At 45.2% G+C, this 26,842-nt stretch overlaps 2 protein-coding genes and 1 pseudogene across 4 annotated transcripts; 2 read left to right on the forward strand and 1 right to left on the reverse strand.

Moving 5' to 3' along the window:
- The first annotated feature begins 1,816 nt into the window (after nt 1-1,816).
- Nucleotides 1,817-12,663, forward strand: LOC100285919 (ras-related protein Rab-18). Of its 2 annotated transcripts, XM_035958819.1 has the most exons (7): nt 1,817-2,357; nt 3,809-3,877; nt 9,986-10,081; nt 10,184-10,249; nt 11,067-11,188; nt 11,430-11,558; nt 12,137-12,663. In XM_035958819.1, exons 1-7 carry the CDS (start codon nt 2,210-2,212, stop codon nt 12,248-12,250), a joined length of 744 nt encoding a protein of 247 aa, XP_035814712.1. In that variant the 5' UTR covers nt 1,817-2,209; the 3' UTR covers nt 12,251-12,663. The 2 variants fall into 2 exon arrangements, with proteins under 2 accessions (XP_035814712.1, NP_001152280.1); NM_001158808.3 differs by lacking the exon at nt 9,986-10,081 and having other exon boundaries at nt 1,873-2,357; nt 12,137-12,444.
- LOC100280150 (subtilisin-like protease pseudogene) lies at nt 7,397-9,488 on the reverse strand (annotated as a pseudogene). The gene is made up of 4 exons (NR_153860.1): nt 8,715-9,488; nt 8,151-8,226; nt 7,953-8,024; nt 7,397-7,779 (listed from the first exon to the last, which is right to left on the reverse strand). The product of NR_153860.1 is annotated as a subtilisin-like protease pseudogene (transcript).
- A 12,202-nt stretch (nt 12,664-24,865) lies between the features above and the next one.
- Nucleotides 24,866-26,300, forward strand: LOC109942137 (uncharacterized RNA-binding protein C25G10.01). The gene is made up of 5 exons (XM_020543634.2): nt 24,866-25,127; nt 25,221-25,491; nt 25,585-25,859; nt 25,939-26,087; nt 26,169-26,300. Exons 1-4 carry the CDS (start codon nt 24,900-24,902, stop codon nt 26,020-26,022), a joined length of 858 nt encoding a protein of 285 aa, XP_020399223.1. The 5' UTR covers nt 24,866-24,899; the 3' UTR covers nt 26,023-26,087; nt 26,169-26,300.
- The last annotated feature ends 542 nt before the right edge of the window (nt 26,301-26,842 follow it).

The raw sequence follows: 26,842 nt of genomic DNA on the forward strand, positions 1-26,842 counted from the left end.
CTGGATCATGTGTATAAGCTCCACGGATTACCAAAGGCACCGATTTCAGACAGAGATCCTATTTTCACTGGTTTTGTTGGTAGCAACTGTTCTAGTTGTGAAACACCAAGCTCCTCCTCTTCCTGTCATCCCAAACAGATAGCTAAGGATCCATCCAGTTCTGCATGTACCAGAGGTGAAGAAGCATATAGCTAAGGATGGTCTGCACTCGGTCATTACTGATCCTTCACAGCGCTTTCAGATGGACGAACAAGGTGTTGAACTGGCGCGCATCATACAAAAGGGAGCACGCATAGTTCGATAGCAACAGTATTCAGTGGCAGGCCCTCCCATCAGACATGGCCGACCTAGAAGGATGAGATCATCGCTGTCAAGAAGCCGCCGCCGCCGAAGACTCAAGGATGAGATCATGAGGTTATGACGTGGTTCTCAAGGAGGAAGAGTGTCACTGTGTGGGAGAGGATGTCCTGGTAGATGTAGCTATTGTCTGCGCACAAACCAGTTACTATAAACATGAATTGGTGAACCTATTGTATAATTTGTTTTTTTGGAAACTCAAGCTCAAAATACTATACTTTTGCCATAGTTTGACACACTTGCAAATCTAAGTTGCCACTGATTTTACTTTTTTTTTTTCATGTTATAGCACACGACTATTTATTTATTTGTTTACTTACTTTCGCACAAGTGATCAGCCGCGCACTACTGCCTTTGTTTTTGTTTCTTGGCGATGAGTCTGTCAGCCTTTCTGGGTACCGTCCCACGAGGAAACCGGTGGATGAGGGGGCCCCTTCGGGCCGGGTCACAGCAAACTTCTGACCATCTGATTTGATCAGCCGAAAGCGATTGATCAACAGAAGAGAACATACGCCTTTCTCTTTACAAACCATCCCTCCTGTGACCCATAACGATAACGCTGCGTCGTCCTACCTGTATACCAACACCACATTTCCTGTTTTTTTTCCATGCATTTTGTTCCCCGCGTCAGACAAGGCCAGAGCACTCGTCTGCAACGCAGACATGGACAAGATTAAACAAACGCGCCCCAACGCCGTGGCGTATACAGACTCGCGAAAGGTACTGCATCGCAAGATCGTATCCAAATGCGCCAATAACGACCATCAGTATTCGCTCGCTTGGACCCTGGAGACTGGTCGAGTGGTCGCAGAGTGTCGCTGTCACGCACAGGACCACGTGCTGGAGGGCACTGACCTCTCCCCTACTGCCCTTGCCCCTTTCGGGTAAGGTAGTCTTCCACTAGCTTTCCTAGTTAATCAGCCAAGGGCGTCCCATTAAACCCTTGTGGTGGCACGTGGTTCTCAAGTTAAGCTCTATGTTACAATTAACATTAATGATAACAACATGAACATAAACAGAATAACAACAAGAATTGGAACATAGAGGTGATAAATGATTATCCCAAAACCATATAAAGCAATAGCAAACTACCCAAGTGATTCAGGGGTAAACAAGGTAATGAGATAAACAGGTGTCCCGTATGATTGCCAAGTCGTGGTGGTGTAGTTTCTGCAATCGTGTCGCTGTCAGTAGCCCAGTAGGAGTAGGGTAACCGGCGCATGCTGCCGTGTAACTGCTGCTGCTGCAAGCGTAGCACCATCCAGTTCACCGTACCGAAACGTCCATGCACATCCGAGTGAGTGCTTGACGCGACCGTGACCGCGACGGCCGAAACACCGCGCCGCGCTCACGCGACCCAAAACGAGCAGAAACACGCGTCGTCCACTCCCAAAACAGACAGAGAGAGAAAAAAGCCCGCGACGGAACCTGACCACGGGCGACGAAACAAGCCTGGCACCTCGCCGGCTGGCCCTCCTCGTGCGCGGCGCTGACCGCCTGGCCCGCCGCGGCCGCGCCTTGCCAACTCGGCTCGTCCTTCTCGCTCCGTCCGCACCGCACCAACCTTGAGCGGCCGAGCGCGCCGGCTTCACTGAACGCCCGCTGGCCGCTGCCATATAAAGTAGCTGGACCAGCCGTCGTCACCCACGTCTGTCTCCCTCTCCCTCCGCTCGCTCTCTCCCTCCCTCGGTCAAAGCCAGCACGACAACGCAGCAGTCTGGGTAGCTGTCCCCCTCGCCCTCATCCCTCCTCGGCGCCGCTGCCGGCCCGCCTCCCCCCTCGTGCCGCTCTGCCGCGGCGCATTCCGCGCCCGCCTCGCCACCGAATCGGGCGGAATCTCAGCGGGACCAAAATGGGGTCGCCGGGTGCGGGGAGCAGCGGCGGCCACGAGTGCTCCTTCAAGATCCTGCTCATCGGGGACTCGGGCGTCGGCAAGAGCAGCCTCCTCGTCAGCTTCGTCGCCGCCTCCCACCTCGACGGCGACATCGCCCCCACCATCGGTATCACGCCCACGCCTCTGCTGCGCTCCACCGTACCCCCTCGCTCGCTGTCCCTCGCCGTACCACCACGCCCGCCGTGTCGATCCCGATAGCACCACTAGCGGCGTTATCCGCGCGCGACACCACTGCCCGCCGTGTCAAAAGAGGCCTGCCCAAGACCTAGAGGCTAGAGCCTCGGCGTACGTACGCTCCTAGCAGTGGTACATCACCGCTACGATTCCGGGCGGATGAAGCCATCTGTGGGAGGCAGAAATCAAGGCGGCGTCCGTGCGTGAGCACCTCACACCAGGAAGATGGCGCACTCAACCTTTCTTCTGCTGTGCCATCGCCATCACCCGCACGGGAGAACTTTGGAAACGCGCCTCAATTATTGCCCCTTTTTTTTCATTCCGAGTCTACTATTGTACCTCTCCGTGGGGGCGATCCGCCATTTGTGCCAATTCTAGCATCAGCGTCCGATCGACCAGGAGTGTGAAGTAGGTGTGGGAGATCAAGGGCACGAGCGACCCGGCCAAGTTTAGTGAGCGGAACTTCCACCATTTTTTTAATGTCGGAGCTGGCTTCTCCTCTTGCTTGTACTGCTTTCTTCCTGTCAGTTGGGGGACTTTTGGGAAATTTTGCCCATGGTGTAACTGATGTACCTTGCCCTAGACCTTGTGCACAGGTGGTTAAGTTAGCTTCAATAACTAGTTTACAAATTATGTTGGTTAGATTTTTTCCCTGATCCCACTTTGCCTTTACAAATTATGCTGTACCACTAAACTTTAAAGGGCAGTGGTGTTTTCTTTGCAAATAAAAAAAGAGAGAAGGGAATCATGTCTAAAATGATATTTCAAAAGAAGTGGCCATCCTGCATAGACTTGAAGGTCGTAGAATGTGCTGAAAATAGCATATACTCTTATGCAAGAAGACCTGATGACACACAAATCTTCAGATAAAATTTGATATTCTTGTTTCCTGGCAGCCTGCTGTTTCAGAAAATTTCGACTAGAGTATTGTAGTTTATATGCTGTCCACCGAGGATGGTTCTAACATGCCAGATTGCTAGTTATATTTTTGCTCTTTGATTCCAGTTTGGTAATAGCATCTTTCTGTGTTGCTTGCTTCTGGTGTGTGACACTCTTAGAGCAACTCCAAAAGACTAGGTATATGGTTTTATAAAGGTAAATTTAGCTAATATTAAAATAAAATTGTATCCAATAGACTCTGTAAACGACTCTTCAAATTTAGTGGCTCTCTATTTCTCCATCTTCGCTCTCCAATTTTGGATAGCCTCATTCACTCTCTATTCAGTTCGTAGGTTTACCGAGTCTGTTAGATTAGCCTACATTTTTTCTCTAAAATCTATTTTAGAGAGTAGCTAAATCAGTAAATTTGGCTAGTCTTTTTAGCTAATCTCTTGGAGTTGCTCTTATCTAATTAAAAGTATGAATTGTGTTACTTGTTGCCAGGTGTGGATTTTAAAATCAAGTTCCTTACAGTTGGTGGAAAGAAACTAAAGTTGACAATATGGGATACCGGTAAGAACTTAGATTATGCAAAAAAAAAAAAACTTACTATTTGTTATTATATCTCTGTTTTTTGATGGGAATACACAATGCTAGCAAGGCTGTTTTGCATGCAGTTTGGTATCTTCATCAGAACTTGCTGGACATTCCAATGTTTGCTGCTAAATGCTTCTGTTTCTACTCATTTTAGAATTCCACCCTTTTCTGCTATCATTACTGTTAGTGGTTTGAGAATCAAGGTTTGCTTTTCAGCTAATACTAGGTGTGTGCCCGTGCGTTGCAACGGAAACATATAATACCATTGGTAACTTATGTAAGCTAAGGATGATCATCGACACATATTTGACCAGATCTTAAGTACTTAAGTGCATGTGCATTCCAGTAAACCAAAACTTAGGGCTTGTTCGGTTGTACAGGAATAAACCAGGATTTGTTCCAGTTCATCAAAATCTATATAAATTAGAGAAGTAATCCGGCTAGGAATCAATCCGGGGCTCCAATCCCTAAAAACCGAACATGACCTTAATCATTCTAGGTCCACCGAGAAGTAGTACTTGGTACTCGACAGAAGCACCGCGAAGTAGTACTTGGTTGACCACGGGCGCAGTTGGTGGTCGCCGCCAACCTAGAAGGGCGGTACCGCACCGTGGGCATGGTCGATGACGGCGGCAGGCTCATGGCGGTGTGCAGCCGAGACCAGGTTGTGCGTGTGGATGCCCGTAGGATGAGCTCACTGGAGACGCACGTGGAGCTATTCCATGTGGATCTGCAGGAGGAGACGCTGTCACGGATCGAGGACCTAGGTGAGCGGGCGGTTTTCGCAGGGCTACGAGGCGCGGTAATAGAAAAGGGATACGATCACAACACTTGAAATGACGAACGTCGATTTTACGGTTGAAGAGCAGCTGATGAAGCAAAAAAGGACAAAGACCATCACATGAACAAGTTTCTGCAACAGGGGTTGGCCTGTTTGCCCATCATGATCCATTTTCCTCCGGGCCCTGCCAACAAGTGAGAAACTTAGCCGCCTCCGATACTACTAATCTTTTGTTATGCACAATAACTCTCATCTAGCCTGTATAAATACACAAGAACAATGGCTTGTACTGTTGTACAATTTCGCAATTTGCGCAGAGAAAACAAACTGCCGCATTCCAGATCAGTCACAGCCTCGGTCCTCAGGTCACTGAAAGTAATTCATCATTGAGCCTGGGGATCTACACCAATAGCACCGAACCTTGCACCAGCACCAATCCCAGCATTGGGTGGTTGTGCCACCACAACATTGTCATCAGCAAATAACGCCTTGATGAAGGACGATGTCTTTAGGGGGAGACGCCCAGTCATACGTGGGTATACATCTTCCAGGAAGTAGTACACATGTCCAGCAATCATACCCTGAAACAATGTGACATCAGTTAAGAGATATATCACTCATTCCTCCAAGAACAGAGAAGGATCAAGGTGACAATAAGAATGCTATACGGGCAAACTACAAGACTCTCCAATGTCAATTCAATCACGCATATGGCATATGTGAGTCAACTGAACTTTCTAATCTAGCCTAGCAGTTCGTTCAGGATACAGCAGCGTCGGGAGGTCGACGACGTGGCGGGTGAGCGGGTTGAGGAGGCGCACGACGAGACTCCTCTCATCGCGCACCACCAGCATGCCCTCCGGCGCCGTTGCGGGTCCGGGGACCACGGAGTGCCCGGCGAGCTCCGGCAGATCCACCTGGATGGTCTTCCGGGTGGTGAGGTTGAGCAGCGTGCGGCGCGTGGGCATGGGCATCGCCTCATCAGCCTCCTCCTTCTCCTCCGTCAGCAGGATCCACCGGCGAGGGTGGAAGCTATGGTCGATGATGCATGCGCCCAGCTCACGGGGCTTCCTGATGCCGCTGTCGTCCATCCACAGCTTGCACACCAGGCGGAACCGCATGAAGTCCGCCACGTCCTCGTCCCGAAGGCGGTCGACGATCTTCTCCACCGCCAGCGGCGCTAGGCCGGCCCAGCCACGCCTGTTCGCGTCCGCGTTCGATGCAGAGCCAAGTATATTTTATTAGCTAGCTAGAAATAGAGAGAGAAGCTAGAAATCGAGCTCTCGGCGACAGACGAAATGGATCCGATTGCACGAGTAGCTAGCCTAGCAGTTCGTTCAGGATACAGGTTATACAAAAACATAAGTAAACACCTCACTCCGACTATCTGACTCGTCTCTACACATCCCCTTCCTCTTGTGGCCATGGACGCTGTCACTGGGCAGCCCGGATCCCCAATAGTTGCTTCCGTACCCACCGGATGACGATGTGTCGTCGTGCGCGCCGGCACCGCTCGGCACCTCCGACTGCAATGTCGTGTCCTTCCCCCTGATCCCTGTCGACGTCCTGGGCACCTGGTTGCTGCCGCAGAAGGTCGAGAAGATGTCGTCGGCCCAGCTAGACTCGACGCCGCTGCTCCCAACGGGCGGCGGCGGCAGCGGCGAAGGATGCGAGGTAGGGCCCGGGAACGTGTCCTCGTGTTGCGGGGCGGCGTCGGCGATCGTGCTGTACCAGAGCTGCATGTACAGGTCCTTCTCTAGCGGGTCGTCGAGGGTGTCCGGGAACCACGAGGCGGTCTCCTCGGCAGTGAGGCCGCTGGTGCCCGGGCGGTCGCGGTCGGAGGGCGGCGACGACCTGTGGTGCGCCTAGGGCTGCTACGACGCTTCCATTGTGCCACAACAGCTCCACGACGGCCAACAGTATCATAGGACGCAGATCCATGGACACGAGTAGCCTGCAGCGCTAGATCTGAGTTAGTCCTCCCTTCCTTCCTACTTTGCGCGCGGTCTGCTAGAGGGCTCCACGAGATCACGCGACAACCTGGTCCTTGATCTGGTGTCACCGCGGAGGTGGGGTGGTTCCTGGGCCGCGCTCTCGGAGTGGGGGAGGGCATCACAGGCAGGACAGGGGCGTACATCGATACGTGCCGGTGGCGCTGCCAAATCGTGGGGATGGGGCGGGCGCAGGGGCGGGCTTCGCAGGGATATGACGGTATGAAGCGCGACGGGGTTTGCAGGCGGGCGGCGGGCGGAGGCGGGGGCAGTCTACACTACTAACTTAATAGTTAGTAGAGATTTGCCACCAAAAAATTCTGGCAGTTCACTGCATGCATGCATTAAGCAGAAATTAGAATGGAAGTAATAAACAACATAAATGTACGACACACAAACAAAATACTAACCACTCGTCAATTATTTCGAGCAACTTATGTTGCTACTTATTCCCAAGAACCTTCAAAGGAAACACTGAATATTATCAGTATATCAAATTACACAAGATGCAATCAAATCAGTGCTTAACAAAGCATTACAAACATGGATCTTGGAAGCAGTTTTTGGATCGAGGAATGATTTTATTGTGCTCCATAACATCTTGAAGCCTTGACCAGCATTAATTATATACATCCGGCACAGTGTCTGTAATAGCATCCAAAATGCATTAGGGGTAGTAAAGTTGGGCCAAGATAATCATAGTGCCAAGAAGGAAGTATATTTCACCTTATGAATTTTAGTCAAATTATTAATAAAAAATTCTTTGAGTATTTTTCAAAATGCTGGAACAAAAATTGTCACCCAGGACTCTTCTTAGCATCACTAATCTCTGGGTAATTATAACTGTTAAAGGGCAGCTTTTGGGTTAACAGCGCCACTACCACAATCAAACGGTGTGGCCTGAGAAAGTGTCATCATTTCCGATGTTGTGTACTGCTGCGCTCTGAGAGGACGACTCCCTTTGTCCAGTGTATTGGTTGTTGTCATCATGGCAGATTTTATTGCTGAGGGGCTCCACTTTGGGTTCTTCTGCTTTATTAGTGCTGCAATGCCAGCGAAATGCGGTGTGGCCATGCTAGTTCCAGAAACCATTGCAAATCCTTCACCTGAGAAATATTACCACAGCAATGTTGAGTTGGTTCGAGCACAGAAAAATATCATCACCAATCACTAATCCAGAAGATATGCACAAGGGCGGCAAGAGCGCAGTAGTAAAATACTGATGGTAATCATGGGTGCTTGCTTGAGGGGAAGAGGTCTACAGACAACGCACGCTTACCAGCATAGTTTGATTCATCTGTTCCATTAGGCGCCCATGCAGCCCATATGAGATTGCCAGGAGCAAGTATGTCTGGTTTAAGTTTAAGGACATCAACATCTTGAAAGCTAAAATCTTTAACATCGGGTCATCGAGAAGAGAACAACGCAACCTGGGGGGCAGAATTGTATAGTGTTGGTGCCAAACCATCTGCAATACCTGCTGTTGCTTTGAAGGTTGTAGCCCTTCCAGCCCAATCTATTATGGTGGAAGAATTGTAGTAGTCTATAAGATCCTGTAGAACCAAAGTTAATGTCATCTCAATAAAACAGCAGCAAAGCCTTTTCATCCCAAGTAAGTTAGGGTAGGCTATAGACCCAACAGGAGCCACCAACAAAGAAGATATGAAAGGTACTAAGAAGTATTAGTAATAGTAACAATAATATGAAAAGGAAATTGATAGATTGCTTCATGGTTTCAACACGAGGACTGCGTCTAATTATAAGAGAAATTTTCATACAAGGACCAAACATGCATAGGTACTTTACCTTTCCGCCCAGTCATCCTATAGTAGCAGTAGCAGCAGCCATATAGAATTCATGCCACTATCTTGCACCTCTTTGCACATTGTTTTTTGAAGCCCAATTCATGCTATTTCAATAACTAAATTGCATATTTATTGATCTATTCATGAATATACGGTCTCATTTTTCCATATGTCTATGTATGATGTTGTCTACAAATGGCAACCATATGCAAATATGAAATAAGGCTCTGCAATACCTCCGTTTTGCTGACATCTGTGATGAGAATTCTAGGGATGCTGACTGGTACAGGGTCAAATTTTATTCCTGGGTAAATATTCTCCACAGCAACAACAAAGCCAACTGCTCCAAGATTCCTGGTCGTGTGAGATACTTTCTTTATTGATGCTGTCCCAGAAATGTAATTGAACGAATAGCCACACAAAAGAATTCTCCCCTGAACTTTCCTCTTACTCAATAGTTCAATGGCCTTCTCCAGTGAACGAATAGCCACACAAAAGCACAACGCGAGGCCGTCAAACGGGAGTCGGTGGATCTGGCCCCGAACGTTCGCCTGCTCGATGGCCTTCTCCAGTTCGTGCAGGGACACCTGGTACCTGACGAAGCCCATGAACCAGAACTCGAAGCCTGCACGTACTTCTGCTCCGGCCGGTCCTTGTTCCCACCCGGCGTGGTCGTCTTCACCCTGCCCAGCGGGATCGAGACCTTGTACGGCACCCGCACCACTGTGCCGCGCTTGGGAGAGGTCAGCGCCAGCGAGCGGTCCACGGCGACGATGAAAGCGCGAGGGGGAGCTGAATGGAGATTCGCAGCGAATGACGGGATCTAGCAGGAGGGCGTTAATGGCGGCGGATGACGGGATCTGGGAGTGGCCTCCTGCACCAGCCTGTCCTTGGCGAGAGATCCGGTGGCGGCGGGGGCTGCGGCGGGTGCGTGTCCTGCGTGGAGGACAGGATACCGGCAGCCACGAAAAGGTCCCCTCCGGCCTCAGGCGAGCGCTGATGGCGGTGGAGGGGATTCTCCTGCTCGGCGGAGGGAGCGCTGATGGCTTGGGGATTGCATCGCGGGGTGGGTGCAGGGGCGACATTCGTGGGGACGGGCGCGGGCATGCCGCGGGGGGAGGCGGAGCCACGAAAGTGGTCTACACTACGCTCTTAATAGTTGTAGAGATATTTGGTTTCTTCCTCCACGCCTGTCCTTACATCATGGCTATTGGGGTTTCTTATTCACAAATTTTAGCTCCACCTTGCTGCTTTGTGCCTAAAATATTTGGCTACTTTCGCCATGTTAGCCCTCACATCTCTAAATCATTGTGACCCTACGTTCCAATATTATTAAAAGTTTTCTTGTTTAGCCCCACCAACTCATTTTGCCCAAAGGTATCTAGGTGCTTCACCATGTTACCTCTGTCTACTACTGCTAGAACTTGAAGGTTTCTAAGTTATCTATTAACGGCATAAATTATGTTACCTTGTTTTCTGATATTTTCAATATTCCAAAAACTTGGAGGCCATCGTGTGCTTTTTGTTTATGTTTATTTGTGGGTTGGATCTCTCAAGAGCTTGTGGTTGCACTGTAGCCTGTTGAGGCGTGCCTGCCATCAAGGCAAAACCTTGTCTCTTTTTTTCCCTTACTTCAATGTAAGGCAGAGCTCCTGCCACTTTCCTTAAAAATAAATAAATAATAAATACTTACAATGCTCTGCAGCTGGCCAGGAGAGGTTTAGGACAATAACTAGTTCTTACTACAGAGGTGCTCAGGGAATTATTTTAGGTAAGACAGTATTTTTACTACAGTTGACTGCTTAAATATTTTGATATATTGTAACATCACATTAATGTCATTTTTGTCACCTTGATGTCGGATTATTGAAATATGCCATTGAATGGTATAAGTTGATCTATTTAGTTACTAAATGCGAGTTGTCCAAAAGCTTGGAGCCTTGGATATCTGATGTTGCGATATCTTGGCCTATTTTTTATGTTGAAAGTTGTACATGTAGCACCAATGTGTCTCTTACGGTCTCACCATGTCAATGATATATCTTAATTTGTGGGTGGACAATGGTTATAGATTACTGTGTTTGAAGTCATCGTGTTTTTTAATACAAGGATTGACTGCAGTAAAAATAGCCTCCATGTTTTTTAAATATTGATCAACATGTATATCCATGTACAAACTTTCCAGAGAAGCATTTTATATTTGATATTAGAAACCATACCCATACCTTTATCATTTTTTATCATTTTATGAATTTGATCTCTGACTTAACTTTGGATGATAATTCCAAATGGTTGCACCCCATGGACAATTTAGTTGCTGCATTTATGGAATCTGAATACCTCTTATGATTAATTTTAGTGGTAAGTAGTCTAGATATTTTTTGGATGTTTGGTCCACATTCTCATTTGTTTTCATGCTTTAGTTATTGCATTTTATCTAAATCCTTCTGCCTAGGTTGATGATGTCGAATTGCATCGTGATAATATCTAATGGAAGTTTTGCCTATGGAATTTCTATCCGGTCCTTCATCTTGTTCTTTTCGTACTTGGATTATTTAAAGTCTAATGACTTTGTATTTCACTCCTAGTATATGATGTCACAAAGAGAGAGAGTTTCTCAAATTTGGCTGATGTTTGGACTAAGGAAATAGAAGCAAACTCAACAAACAAAGACTGCATAAAAATGCTTGTTGGAAACAAAGTTGACAAGGTACCATCTCTGCAAGAAACTTGGTTGTTATTTCCTTTCTGGAAACATTGTGTCTCATCTAAGAATTTTCTAATACCTCTTGTTGCTACGCTAGTGTCATCTATATACATTCTTTACTCTTTTAATCCTTTTTAACCCCTGACATTCTGGAGTTGTAAAAAGTCAAACTGGTGGGCTCTTTAAGGTAGAATAACTACAGTTCATACTTCCTATTTCTGATTTTGATGGTCTCATCTTGCAGGATGATGAAAGAATGGTCACAGAAGAAGAAGGTCTTGCTTTTGCTGAAGAATCTGGTTGTCTGTTTCTTGAGAGCAGTGCAAAAACACGAGAAAATGTTGAGAAATGTTTTGAAGAACTTGCATTGAAGGTATGCTTGGAGAAAGATATTAGGCACCACAATGTTATGCACTTAAAACCCTTCTTTCTTTTTAAGGGATCGGGGATTGGGCACCAATCGGGAGCCCTGCTTGGATATGTCCCCCTCCCGCCCTAAAGAGGCTCTATGATTTGGTGGATAGAATTAATTGCATGGACTGCTAATGTTCCCATCGTCAGATAGCTTATGGCACCGTTCACACCAGAGTTTGAGACATTAGTTGGTTCTGATTAAACTACAATTCAAATAACCAAACAAAACCCTATTATTCTACAGATGCTGGGCACAAAATTCTTACGCTTGCTGATGCTTTGCACAATTGCACATTTGGTGAGGTGTATTGAAGAAAGTGCAAAATTCTCATAAGGGCTTGGTTGCAAGGGGATTGAGGGGGATTAAATCCTTTGTATTCAATTTTGACTAGGAGGGGATTAAAATAATCCTCTCCTAACCGAACAAGGGTAAAAGTGAAGCGAAAAATATCCGGAAGTGGATTTTTGTTCTTTGCCGCCAGAAACTTATTTTACGTATTGCGTTACACAGGATCTGGCTGTTATGTTATCTTGCAGATCCTTGAGGTCCCTAGTCTCCTGGAGGAAGGGTCTTCTTCGGTTGTCAAGAGGAACATCCTGAAACAGAAGCAGGAAAGTCATGCAAAGAACGGCAGTGGATGCTGTCAATAGATGTGCTGATCCACGCGACAAGGTTGGCTGTTTTCGTGTGAGCTGCCCTGACGTTCTGCTGTACATGAGTTGTATCTACATGGTCTTGTGAGTAAAACAGGGTTAAAGAATCAGCTTGTTTGGCGGGGAGGGGGAGTGAGCATAATTGATTTGTACAAAGGACATGGCAGTTTGGTGTCATTGATTTTCTCTCTCTCTCTTATCATCTCCGGTTTAGCGAAGCAATTTTGTTGTCGTCCCTATGGAATCCTCTCTCGCCACAGTATTGTACTAGCTGACCTGTTGGGGCAACTCGTGTGAGCATTGGGCAGACCAACTCCAGCAACGCTATACATACGGGCGTGTATAACACTTTACAGTGTAGATGTACTATTTGCAGAGTGGAGTTTGAAATAGAGTGATACTTTGAAATAGAGAGTGATACTGGGAGTGGAATAGGAAGGCTTAGTAGTAGCGCCGATGTTGGTTAGTAGTCGTTGGCTATATCATTTTCTACCGTGTTTGGTTGGGAAGTAAATGGGATGGTTTGGTAACAAAAATACCTAGGGATACAATCATTTCATGTGAGAAATATTTCTGTTAGGGCTTGTTTAGGAGCTAGAATACTAGAGAGGATTCGATACCAGAGGATATTAGAGGGGCTAAAATCTCTCTGCTATATTCAATTATGAATATATGATTTTAGTCCCTCCAATCCTCTTCGGTATTCTTCTCCCAAACAAGCCCTTAGATGCTAACAAAATCTTAGAGATGCAGTTATTTCCTGCGAGGAATATCACAAGAATATTTCTTTGAGGTGTACATGGTTTGGTATCCAAAGATCTCACAAGATGACCTCATCTTCGGCTCACCAAAAACCTTTGGGGCTAATTTGGTGATCGGGGATCCCGAGGGGATCCATAGAGAAGGAATACCTTGCAAGGGTATTCCTTCCCCATAAATCCCCTCGGGATCCCCGACAAATCAGCCCTTGGTGGTGTTGGGATCCTCTCCCGTCGAAGCACTTCAAAACATTAATACATCAATTATTTTTAAGTCTGATTCAGGTCCTTCGAAGCAATGATGAAGTTGGCTTTGTCCGATAGCTTTCTGTTAAATGGTGTATTCACGAAAGCGAAGCTAGGAAGCTTTGGCTCCTTGATCAGGGCATACAATAGTAATGAAACAAGGGAGAAGACCTAGAAAACTTAATTAACACGTCTGCAAAGGAAAAGAAGATGGTGTCCCTATAGGATTATGTACTTTATATGTATAGGAACTGATGACTTATTTGTAATTTTATATGATGTTGTACTGTGGATCACCACTATAAATAGAGATACAATGTCATACAAACGGGCACCTTTTTTGGACAAGGGAGAGCTGAATTATTGTACCTCCAAAGCTGTGTTGTTTTCTTACCTTTGTAGTTCCATTTCAACTTCTGAAGGTATACTTGTAATCATTTACAGTAAAAAGAAGATGATAAATGAAATATAGCAATTATGATCCTCCTCAAGCATTTTCTATTTAATTGTTTGAAGGTCTCTGGTTACAATAACTTTCTTCCTTTGATCTATCTATCAGATAGATCGAGGAACGAAGGTATGTTGTTTCTAATTGTGCTGCCCTATTTTAGTATCCTTTATGAATCAAAGCAGGTGACTAATACGTGGTACACCAGAGTTTAGGCCATCTAATGACTAGCAAATGCTAGTCTTGCTAGTCCATGTGGCTGGCATCGGTGGTCTCCGGTGTTTGCTGCATGAGTGCATTTCGAAGCCAATGGCTCTTTTGAGAGTTGAGGTCTATATACGTCTTCTTGACCAGTCATTTGGTATGGTCGGTTTGAGACTTTCAAGTGGTTTAACTACCAAAAGTGCTGAACAAAATATTAGATAATTAGTTATGTTCCTTTATGAAGTGTTTAGTACCAATTAGTGCTTGCTCTAGGTAGAGATGGCAATGGGTATCTAATACAGTAATACCCGATGAGTGAAAACCTCATTAGGGCACGAGTATGACAAATTTTATTATCCATGAGTATTTTATTGGGTCATATAATATACCCATCGGGTATGATGAGAATGGATATGGGTATGATGAGAATGGATATGTTCCCTCTTGCCCCATATTCGTTACCTGATGGAAAACCCTCTAACCTTTGACATGTGGGTCCAAGTTATTAGAACTGTTCCATATAAAATAAAATGCCAAAAACCTTGGCCCTAATTCCATGTGTGAAATTGTGTAAAAACTCGCTAATCTATGACACGTTGGATTCGATGAATTTTGCCATGCTAGACACAAAGACAATATTCTATTTTAATATCTTTTATTATTGATGAGGTATGAGAATTCAATATTTTATACCTGGTACGTACTTTTGCGATTAAAATGATAATGTCTACTAGAATGATGGTGGATATGGTATAATTTTATACCCATGATAGGTAGTGCGTACGAATAATGGGGTATTTTTTCCCTAGTAGGTATGGATATGATCTTGTGTGTCCACTGTGTATCCTACCCGTTGCCATTCCTGGTCTAGGCTTAGACTTAGTGCTTAGTAAGGTTTGTATAGCTCTTGCGACCTGATGCTTGTGCACATCATACTTGTACTAGGTACTTGTAATCTTGCAAGATCACACTAACTATGTTTGTCGTGTGACTGTTGATGATCTACGAAGAGGACGCGGTCCTTAATGTTTTGACTAGAAGCTCAGTAGTGAAGATGACGGAAAGCGACCCATGAGAGGCTACACAAAGATCCATTTGTGTACATGGCAGGTCCATGGGCTATCCACATAGTTACCGACTAGGAGTTTATACCTCACGGGTGTACCCTTGCGCAAGTCTCCAACAAGAACTAGGGGAAGCGTGAGCTTCTCGATACCTTAGAAAAATAAGGTGAGGAAGTTTGCTTCTCTAATTCATTTAATCTTCTATATTTACTTGATTTTCTAGGTTGTGTGCTTATATATCCTATTCTAGCTTGCTAGGTTAGTTGATGGAATCGAAATTGTAAGAAAAATGGATCGAGCTCCATTAATATGATATCTAGATAGTTTTTTCTTTCAACCCCTCCCTCCCTCCTCAACTCAGTCGCCAACCTCTTCCTCCCCTCTAGCAGCTCAATGGTTGCCTCCCCTCAATGATTGATGTCCCCTGGGACACGGTGCTCTCCTCTGACCTTAGACGACGCTTGGTGCCCCCCGCACCCCCTTCCCGCGACTGCGCTCGCTCCCATAGCTCTCGTGGCCAACGCGCCTCCAACTGCTGACGGAGCCCCGCCCGACGTTGCTGAGCCTCCAACCATGGGCCTCCTCCACTTCTTCACGGCGCGTCCACCCTCCCAGGCACTGGTAAATTCTCCTACGGTGGTCCTTCCCCGCCCCACGCAGTCGATTCGCCCTACCGACCTCTTGCCTCCCTATGCGGCTCCTCCCACCGGCGTCCACCGCCACGATCCCTCCCTCGGCTCGACACCGCTATTGTGCCTAGCCCCTCCCATGCCGCCATCAGGCTAGGGTTGGTCAGTGCCCCCACACTGTTAGCGCCGCCGCACCAACATCTCCTACTTCCCTATCTATCGGCAGGTCTCCCTCGACACTTCCCTGCACATGGCTAGTGTCATCCACCCTTGTCTATGGACGCTCATTTGTGTTGTGCGCGACTACCCCCTTGCGCGTCGCCCCCACACTGTCTCTCTTGCTTGCTTGCGCAACGAGCGTGCACCCCCTGTTGGTCCCCCTCATGCTACCTCAGTGGTCCACTATATTGCCCTCGTAGGCATGGGCGTGAACACCCATGCCCTTGCAGCCCCAATGCCCTCCCTACTGCACTGATGAACCTTCCTAGCCTCTCAACACCGCCGCCACTCATGGCCGCCCCCTCCTCGGCCTCCGACGAACTCTGCCCATCCATCAACGCCGACCACTAACTCCTCTCTGGTGGCAGCGAAATCCCGACCTTCCCCGCTGCAGCCGTGTAACACCCTCAATTTTGGGTATAAAAATTTCTTTGCTTTATACTCAAAATTCAGGTGTTATCCTTTCCTTTATTCACTTTTGTTTTCCCTTTATCAAAATAATGGAGAGTTATTTTGGTTCTATATTAGCAGGAGCTCTATGAGTGTCATGATTGTTGCATTCATGTTGCTGCATAGTGCTTCCAAGCACAAGAAGTGTTTGAATCATGTCAATATGTCTTGTAGAAGTCTCCCATAAATTTTCGTATTTTTCTGAATATTTTTTCTATTTTTCTAAATTCAAAATCTATTTATTTGAGGCACTTAAAAACATTTTTAAAAGTTCTAAATATGTTTTTTTGAGTTCATTGGGTGCCAAATCATGTCTAAGAAGTTTCCTAGAACTTTTGGAGCGTTCGAGATATTTTCCGAATATTAAAAATGATTTCAACCTTTTTTGAAAATGAATTTTAATTTTAAAAATAGGATAATTATGAAAAATAAAAGATCTTCAAACCCTAGCAATAATAGATTTAGGTCTTGTCCTTAGGTACCCAAACGGTCTTGGATCCTTTGACATTAGAAACAAGCACCTTAGATACCTAGATACAAGTATTTTGACTCTTGGGCCTGTCCCCAGCATATTTGGCAACTACCTTGCCTGATTTATTAGTTAGCACAAAAGATGTATCAAACGTCTTAAAATACAACTTAGGCTCATGATATGCATCAACTATCTTTTTCTTAGACATTTTATCAGTTTTAGTACAAGAAATGGAATACCTAGAGCTAGATGCCTCATTCTTGTAAATATAAGTATGATGAGCAACAGAATGAGATTTCCTAGCATGAATTATTCTAATCTTGTGAGCATGATAGTTCTCAGGGTATAAAATGGAACCTTCCTTATCTTGCACCATATGAGCCTTGCCCTTCACAAATTGTGGAATATTGTTTCCATGGGCATTAAGTTTAGTGTCGTCTTGGCTCCCAGGTTGGAAGCCAATACCATCCTAAATGCAGGGTGTGTCCCACTATACAACATGATACGAGCAAATTTAAATTTCTCATTTCAAGTTCATGTTCGGTAATTTTAGCATCCAACTTAGCTATGTGATCATTTTGTTCTTTAATTAAAGCAAGGTGATCACTAATAGCATCAACATCAATATCTCTACATCTAGTACAAATAGTAACATGCTCAACGCTAGATGCAAGGACATGGCAAGTGTTGGGGACTTGTTCTCAAATGCTATGAGTTAAGAACAAGGCAACACAGAAATATTAAATGTTATTGCCCTTCGTCCTTCGAAATATTATTTCCCTTAGAATATAATGATCTTCAGACGAAGGTCATGAAGGACATACCTTCATTATCACAGTATAAGTTGATAAAAGGGAAACATATGAAATTATAAGAGATAACATGAATAATTATATGACATAATCAATTCGTTCTCATTTTATTATTATGAAGAAATAGAAATGATATGGAATTACAAAAGTACCTTCGGCTTGAGAGAAGATAAAAGTACAAGAGTGACGCACGAGCAAATACTGGTCATCGTGAACAGTACGAGGGTACTGTTCATCTATTTATAGGCACAGGACGCAGCCTGTGAGAAATTACATTCATGCCCTTCACATTTATTATTGACTTATATACAAATCTATGAGGACTAGATAACTTTTCCCCTTTAAGTCGGTTCCTTTTTCTGCGATTGAGTCGAAGCTTCCTTGCTGTAGCTTCGGAGCAATGGCAACCTTCGTCACGATCATGCTCTTCTCATCGTATATGCTTTTATTCTAAGTCCGAAGGTACCTGTTCATAAGCCATGCTTGGAAGACATTGTTAAATTACGTTTTTGAGGACCTTCGGAGGACGAAGGCCCCCAACAGTACCCCCTCGCAGTATTAATTTATTTAGGATAACGAATTAAAACTGCGACATGGATGAAGGCCTTAAGCCGAAGGTCTGAAAAAACACCTTCTCTTTGCTAGAATTGCAATAGTCAATGACAGACGGGACCCTCCAATTTGGAGCGCGCCGAGCGTATAAATAAGAACTCACCCTGACCACATTTGGTACGCTGTTTGTGCCACTTGCTTTGTTTGCTCAATTTTATAGCTCTTGCTCACCAACGCTTGCTTAGTTTTTCAAGTTTCCTGAGCTTCGGTTAAAGAGACACGTTTTCGTCATTGCTGAAGGAAAAATGTCTCAAGACAAGAAGGTTATTGCTGAGACGAAGCTAACCGAAGAGGAGAAGCTCTTTGAACATAAGAAGGTGGTGAATCCTTATATAGCTGGGTTTTTAGAATCAATGGCAAAATCAAATAAAGAGAAGATAACAAAAGAGATATTGGAGGGCCTGTCTGGAGACACTGGTGACAGTGACAGCTATGATGCAGAAAGTGGGGGTGAAGATTCCGAAGATCGATCGTGGAGGCCAAGCCATACAAATTTCGGAAAGTCGACAATTAAACAAAGTCATCTTGACAATATGAGGGGAAGGTACTTTCGAGATATGTCTATTGTGAGAGTCGGTGGAGACAACAACATCCCTGCCCCTGTGGAAGACGAAGTTGTGATTTACCGAAGTTTCTTCAAGGCTGGGCTTCGGTTTTCATTGAGCAGGTTTGTAGTTGAAGTGTTAAAAACCTTCCAAATTTTCCTTCATCAACTGACCCCCGAAGCTATATTGAGGATGGGAGTCTTTGTCTGGGCGGCAAGGAGCCAAGGTATGACCCAAGCGCAAAATGCTTCTGTAGTATGCATGAACTTATGTATGAAACGAAGGCCACGAGAAAAGAACAGTATCACAACAACTTTGGTTGTTATGGATTTATTGCCCGTCCCAACTCAAGCTACCCAGTGCCAGCATTTTGGAAAAGATGGCCAGGAAATTGGATGGAAGAATGGTTTTATGTGAAGAATGATTTGGTGGCGAGGGAGGATGTTAAGGAGGTTATTATGCGCCCTATTTGGTCCCGCTTCGGCCTCCGAAGGTCGAAGGTTGAGATTGACGAAGCCGCCGAAGCATGCCAAAAGGCTTTTGGTACTGTCTGCTTTTTTATTGGTACAAGGGATTTAATCCAAGAGCATATAGCCTTCAGAGTATGGCCGCTTGTAGAGAACTGGGAAATGCGGAAAGAAACTGTCACCGAGTCTAGCGAAGGTGACCTGGTTCGACTGAAATACACCTTCAGATACGGAGATAAATTCGATGAACCAAACGATGGCTGGCTAAAATGCATCGAAGCTACCAGTGATGAACTGCTTGGATCATACTCCAAGGCGGAAGATAATGCATTATCCACAGCCTTCGGAGTCGGGGAAGAAAGATATTGAATAGAGTTTTTGACGCTATTGGCTTTGTCTACCCCGACTACCGTTATCCACTGCGAGGTCAGGGAAAGAAGAGGAAAACTGCTGCTTCGGCCACTCCAGTCGATCCTGCGCCGAAGGACAAAAAGTTGAAGGTTCTTACCCATCGGCCACACTATATTGAACCGGCCGTGGTGCCTGAGTTTGACGGGGAGACTTCTTCAGCTGCTGAACTAGAAGAGCTCATTCCTCCTACGCAGAAAGCTGAAAACCTAGTTACAATGCCGAAGGAAGCTTCGGTTGAACATGCTGAGTCGAAGACCGAGGAAAATAAAGCTAAAAAACCAAATATTGAAGAAACAAAAACGCTAGAAATTATAAGCCCTTCATCGGAAGTAACAGTGCCGAAGGCACAAAAAGGTTCCGCCGCAACTCCTAAAAGGAGAAGGATGGCGAATGTACTGGATGTGTTAGAAACAGTAAAGGCTTTAAGCTCTACTCCTTCAGGGAAAATCGGTGAAGCTTCAAAAGTGCAAACCGAAGCTGAAACAAAGCCGGCCGAAATTGAAGCTACAATAATCCAAGCTGATACTGAAGCTGGGCCTTCAGAGCCCGCTAAGAAAAAACCTTCGGAAATTGAAGAGAAAGCAGCAGAGGAAGAGGCTATAGAGCAGACTTTGCCTGAAAAAGTTGCCACTCCTGCTCCCGAAGCTTTAAAAGAAAGTATTGAATATATCATCCGGCATGCTTCGGGAAAAAGACTCTCTAAAGAAGAAGAACGAGAAGCTCAACACTATGCCTAAAAACTGAAATATCCGAACGAGGCATTAGTGTTCAATGGCAGCGGGGAGGAAGATTTTTTGTACTGTCTTCCGGATAGCAAAGAGATATCTGTTTGTCGGGAGATGGGTAGAAGCTTCAGATTTCCAACGTTAGAAGATGGCCTCTCAGTACTGTCGAAGGATGAATTGGCTAACAGTTTAGCATATAATAGCATAAAGGTATGAAAATCAATTTTGTATTTGAAAACGAATTACTTCATTTGTTTATACTTAATGCTGTACTCCTCTTGCACGGCTTGATCCTTAGCAATGCCCTCAGAGCACAGAAAAACATCGAAGATGAAGGGTGTACAATGGCTCTGAACAACCTTCGTTCAGAGGTGATTGAACTAAGGAACGAAGGTCTTGAGAAAGACAAAATATTAATTTCGTTGGTAAACAAAATAAAAGAAGACGAAGCTAATTCCAAAGTTCAAGCTGAGGCCCAGAAAAATGAAATCGAAGACCTTCGGAAACAACTGGCTGAGGCCAAAGTAAAGTGTGCTGTCGCTGAAGCTGATCGAGATGCCAGCGAATATTGGAAGAATTATTTAGAAAAAACAGTTGCAGAGCTTCGCGCATCCAAGGAAAGATGTTTTGAAAAATCTGTGGAGTGCGTGAAGAAAATAAAGACTAGCTTCGCCAATGTGGGCGCTTATTCAAACGAAGACAACTACATACAAGGCGATCCTGAGGGTGTTATCGAGTGGATCAACAGAGAAGCCGAAGCTTTTGAGGAAATTCTGAGTGATCGTGGGGATGTCTGTGCGTTTTCTGGTGCGAGAAGAGTTTCAGCTATCTTGGAGAAGGCGGTTTGTAATCATGTTAAAACCCTAGCTCAGGCCGAAGCTGCCTTCTCCGTGGAAGACACGAAGGATCCCTCGGCCGAAGCAAGTTTATTGGGCGGCAAATTTTTCACTGATATTTGGGAAAATAGCGACCGAGAAATGGCCCATGAAATAATGAAGAAGAGCGAAAAAGATATCCACTACTCTCGAGAAGCAGCAAAGAAAGATGAGAAAGCTGCAGAACTTGAGAGACGAATAGGTATTGTTTAATGGCTTGCATCTTCGCGGTTTGTTTTCATGGCTTCGAACTGATTGATTTTTTATATCGCGGCTGAGCTACCTCCTCCACCGGAGCCGTTCGACCCCCTGGCCGATCCGGAGACAAAGAAAGCGATAGAAATCATTAATATGACCGAAGCTATTGTCGACGAAGTTGTTACCAAACTGCTTAACGAAGCTGCAGAAAAAGTTCTAAAGGAAGAGTAGTAGTTATTGTAAAAACATTTCTAGGATATTGATGTAACATTTGCTGAACTAAGTCTGTAATATTTGATGTTTATAATTTTGAATCTAATATGTAAGTTGTTTGTAATTCAATTCTTTGTGATGCATGAAATTTTATGTACATACCGTTTTTGAGCCTTCGGCGAAAAAACACATTCCCTTCTTTTCATGCTTCGTAAAGAAGAGTTTTTATGCCTTGCAAGAACATCCACACTTCGTAAAAACATCAATGATTCGTAAATAATAGATCCCTTCTTCCACATCAGAACTGATGAAGCTGTAATTCTCAGCTTACTTTGTGCCTTAGCACCTTTTCATTTTTGTAAAGCATTCTCCGAAGATCAGCTTTGTTTCCAATTCATGTCATTGGTGTGATATGATGTATGATGTGATGCTATGCGATATGATGCGATGATATGATGCAAAGAATGATGCTAATGCCGAAGACACATACCCGCGCTAAAACACAACCTCTGCGTCCCCTTAGGAACGATCAAAATCTCTTTGCCGTTTATTTTTCGGCTTCACCGCTTATTTTTCGGTGTAAGTTCTGCATCCCCTTAGGAACGTCTTTTGAACTTCTTCGCCTTCTATTTCGGCGGTTTTCACGTTGACTTTTCGCGCTTCGCCTTATATTTCGGCGGTATTTGGCTCTGCATTCCCTTTGGAACGACTTTTGAGCAGAAAACTTACGCTGTGCTCCCTTAGGAACGACTTTTTGTAGCTTCAGCAAACTTACGCTGCGCTCCTTAGGAACGACTTTTTGTAACTTCGGTGAAACTTGCACTGTGATTTTTAGCTCTGCATTCCCTTAGGAACGACTTTTGAGCTTCAGCAATTTTTGAGCTTCGTGAGTCTATGGGAAAAATATATTTCAGTATGACAAGAACGAAGCTATTACAAGAAATAAAAAATGACAAGAAAACTAGGTTTACATTGATTGTTCCTTATTAAAAAGAAAATGACAATGAATGTAAAAATGCTTCAGAGGTAGGATATCTCTCAATAGATGTGTTTTGATTCTGGCACAGTACTGTTGACTGTGCGAGCTTCGGATTCCTCCCTGAAATCTCGCTGCTGATGGGTCTGTTGGCTCCCTTCTGGCTGCTGACCTCATGAATAGGCAGGTTGTAGTGGTGGCGGAGGTGGAAGCTGTGGCCAAAAAGCCTGTGGCTGACTAGCCGAAGCAACAGAAGCTGCAGGATGATTACCCACATATTCTGGTATGTAGGGTGAGTGACACGAAGCAGTGTGCAGGACCTGCTTCGGTTGATTTTGCCGGGCTTCGGCTTCTGCGATCTCCTTCTGCTTTTGAATGGTGATTTGGCACATTCTTGTAGTATGGCCCTTGTCTTCACCACAAAATAGGCAGTAGATCTTTCTTGGCTGATCCCCATATCTTTCTCCGAAGCCTCTGGCGCCTCTGCCTCTTGGAGCTGGCGGTCGGAAAGAGCTTTGTTGCTGCCCCGAAGATTGTGAAGTATACTGTGGCCTCTGCAGCTGACTTCCTCTGTCATCACTCTGAGTGAAGTTGTGAATTGACCTGACATGCCTCGGATGGATTCTTCCTCCGAAGCCCCTGGTCATCTTAGAGAACCTGTAAGCTTCCTCCCTTCTTTAGCGAAAGTCATTGTCAGCCCGGATGTACTCATCCATCTTTTGAAGTAGCTTCTCCAGAGTCTGTGGAGGCTTTCTAGCGAAATACTGGGCAGTAGGTCCTGGACGAACACTACAAGAAACTGATAAATGTTCGTGGGTAAAATTAAAAACGTGGGTACCCACGTTCTTACTTGAGTTAAGTTCATGGGTTATGTTAAGAACGTGGGTACCCACGTTCTTAAGTTAAGTTCGTGGGTCCTGAATAAAACCGTCGAACTTAACGAGTTAGGAACGTGGGTACCCACGTTCTTAAGTTCGTCGGGTTTGTGGACACCATCGAACTTAATCCTGAAAAAACCTAGATCCAAAAATCCCACGCGCGCGCGGCTCTCTCTCACCCTATCTCATCCCGCCCACACACACGCTCCTCTGTCCTCTCTCACCAGCGCCAGGCCGTGCCGCCGCCGCGCCGCCTCGAGCTCTAAGCAGGCGCAGGCCTCGTCCGCCGCGCGCGGCTCACCTTCGAGGCGCTCCGCAGCAGGTACCAGCGCCAGGAGACCTCCGCCGGCGTCCGCAACCGCCATGACCTCCGCGCCTCCAGCCAGATGCTCTCCGCCGGCCACTGGCTCCACCGCGAGGTCCGCCTCGTCGACGACATCCCCGGCGTCCTCGTCGGCGACGCCTTCTACTACCGCACCGAGATCTGCATCGTCGGCCTCCACACCGCGCCTCAGGCCGACATCGGCTACATCCCCCGTAGACTCCTCGACGTGGGCCAGTCCATCGCCACGAGCATCGTCTCCTGCGGAGGGTACCTCGACGACGAGGACACCGACGACGTCCTCGTCTATACAGGCAGCGACGCCCGCCAGTGCAACCGCGTGAACAACTCCGCCGACCAGACGCTCGAGCGTGGCAACCTCGCGCTCCACAACAGCTACCAGTATGGCATGGAGGTGTGCGTCATCCGGTGCCGCGACGTCGACCAAGGCCCCCACCGCAAGGTCTACGTCTACGACGGCCTCTACAGGGTCATTAGCTCCACTTTCGACCCCCTAATGTGTTCCTTCAGTTTGTGTTGCGGGGCAATGAGGACGAATCGTTCCCTCACCTGATGGTTTTTGCCATGGAGACCATCCCACCCATGCGTGAGCTGAGCATCGATTATGGAATTGATGAGGAGTTGAGTGCAAGCTGATGCTGGTTCTGAGGCAACAGTGTAGCGATGGCTTACTGGACTTTTTAGATGGCAGTGTAGGCGAGGAATTTTTTGGGGATAACCATACATGATACCTTGGTTTAGTTTTGCGCTAGTTTGCACCTTCAAAATAGTTAGTTCTAGCTCTGAGAGTATCAAAAGGTGCTCACATTTCTGTTGTTGCCACTAATCCTTGCTTCAGTTATAGGGCTTACCTGCAAAAGGCATGTTGTTCTTTTACTAGTGTTGTGCTGGTATGATTAATGGCTGTCACAAAAAGACTGTTTAGCAACTGTGTATTGTGGATGTTTATGAACTAATCTTTTGCGGTAGTTACATGAATGAACAGCTGCTTTATATAGGGGTTTGTTTGCCTTGTGCAAAACCCTCAATCTGGACAATTCACATGCATATATTCCATCATTCTTTTATTGTCTTTTACAATGTCTTCAATTTTGTCATGCAATGCAGGTGAAATCTGTTTTCTTGGATGGCGTACCACCTCACTGGGATGAAGACAAAGTGAGAGAAATTTTCAGGAAATTTGGTGAAATTGATAGCATACAACTTGCTAGAAATATGTTCACGGCAGCACGAAAAGATTTTGGTTTCATTGGCTTTACAGCAAGACAGTCAGCTTTAGACTGCATTAAGATGGTCAATAAAGATGGTGTTGGTGAAGGTAGTGGAAAGGTAACCACTTTAGCGCCATTTATTTTCTGTGTTGCCATTTCTCACCGTTTGATCCATATATGTTTAATTACTATGTCTCAACTGAATTTATAGGTTCCCATAAAAGCTAGTTTACAAAGGCCAAGGCATGCTTTCAAGAAGTATTCCCGGCAAGGCTCAAGTTCCTTGCTAGGCGTCAGAAGAGGATTTGTAGATAAAAGTTCTAGTGGTAGAGGACACCACTCGGACAGATATAGGCATTTTAGTCCTGTAAGGCATTCGTATTCAGATAATCATTCTCGTCGTCACTCTATTGATGTTGAAGAGAGGCATACTTCTGTGCGAGGATACAGAGCTTACTATAGAAGAGACTCTCCAGTGCATGGTCGGTTTCTGAAGTATACAACCAAATTAACTTGTTTCCATCTTCCTTTCTATCTCTGCATGAATTAACTGTTATTTTGTATGTCTGATGTAGCTCCAAGCTATAAATATGGAAGGACACATCTAGAGACCAGAATTAGCGAAGAATATGCTGAGGGACGATACACTAGTAAATATCCAAAACACAGATACGCGATGCATGGAACCATGGAGCGAGATGCATACCGCAGGATCAAGTATGGACATTCATACCAGGAGAGGGCACATAGAACTTGCCCAGATTGTAAGTTGTGTGGTCAAAATTACAATTACCCCAATGGTGAGGAATTTTCTGCAATCAGCGGTTGTCAGGAGGCATACTACCAGACAGTAAGTGCAAAAGTTCGGTTGCTAGTATTTTGTTGCGATTGGCTTGATGTTTATTGTTGCTGCTTCTGTTTCTTATTAGGACCGTGATCTGATTCCTTCAACTTCTCAAGTAGCATCTCATTGCGAGGGTTCTTGCTGCAAGGTGGGTATAAATAAGCGTTAGATACTATTGGCAGAAGTTCACATAAACAGATCGAGGCAGTTATGCAGTCAACTTCAAAAGGCAAGGTAAGGCACTAATACACTAGAGATCCAAAGCAGGTTTACAGTTTGAAAAACAAAGTTAAATTCGTAATGTACTATTTCCAGGTTCAGACCATTCGTCAAGGTTATCTTTCGAAAAGATCTTCAAACTTGAGAGCCGACTGGAAAAGAAGGTTCTTTGTACTTGATAGTCGAGGAATGTTGTACTACTATCGGAAACAAATTACTAGACCACCTGTAGGTCTCTATTGTAACATTTGCTGTTGAAATGCTCATTAAATTGGCACAATATTTTGTTCCATGATGCATGATATATATATTTAATTCAGATACTTACCTCAACCATTTGCCTTTGATCATATAGGCTGGTTGCTCCATGCAAAGAAGTGTTAACCCCCCTGAACATGGTTCTGGGTTGTTGAGCAGATTGTTCTCATCTCATTACCATGGCATTTTTCATGATGAAAAGTCTGTTGCACGGCATACTGTAAATTTATTGACATCAACCATTAAAGTTTGCTTAAACACATGCATCTTATTTCAGGTTAGATCTCTGACACTTGATGTCAGAGTTTGGGAGCCATCTGTAATCAATCTCTTTCAGTCATTAGTCTACATGTTTGTCAACAGTATTTGGGAAGAGACGCTACCAGATGATAATTCAAGGTAATATTATTGTTTTGAATCTCTTTATGAAGTAATTCCATGTCTATTGCTCTCCAGGTAACAAACTCTCAACATTGTTTCTTTTGCAGTGCTGATGGATCAGACACATCACA

Source organism: Zea mays, chromosome 1 (genome assembly GCF_902167145.1).
Source record: "Zea mays cultivar B73 chromosome 1, Zm-B73-REFERENCE-NAM-5.0, whole genome shotgun sequence".
In the NCBI taxonomy this organism is placed as follows: Eukaryota; Viridiplantae; Streptophyta; class Magnoliopsida; order Poales; family Poaceae; genus Zea; species Zea mays.

Excerpts from the sequence above, each read along its gene's own strand:
- LOC100285919 (XM_035958819.1), top strand. The coding sequence starts at position 2,210 with ATGGGGTCGCCGGGTGCGGGGAGCAGCGGCGGCCACGAGTGCTCCTTC. Across the intron at positions 10,250-11,066 it reads TGCTCAGGGAATTATTTTAG|TATATGATGTCACAAAGAGA; the intron begins GTAAGACAGTAT and ends TTTCACTCCTAG. Across the intron at positions 11,559-12,136 it reads TTGAAGAACTTGCATTGAAG|ATCCTTGAGGTCCCTAGTCT; the intron begins GTATGCTTGGAG and ends GTTATCTTGCAG.
- LOC109942137 (XM_020543634.2), top strand. The coding sequence starts at position 24,900 with ATGCAGGTGAAATCTGTTTTCTTGGATGGCGTACCACCTCACTGGGAT. Across the intron at positions 25,492-25,584 it reads AAGAGACTCTCCAGTGCATG|CTCCAAGCTATAAATATGGA; the intron begins GTCGGTTTCTGA and ends TGTCTGATGTAG. Across the intron at positions 25,860-25,938 it reads AGGAGGCATACTACCAGACA|GACCGTGATCTGATTCCTTC; the intron begins GTAAGTGCAAAA and ends GTTTCTTATTAG.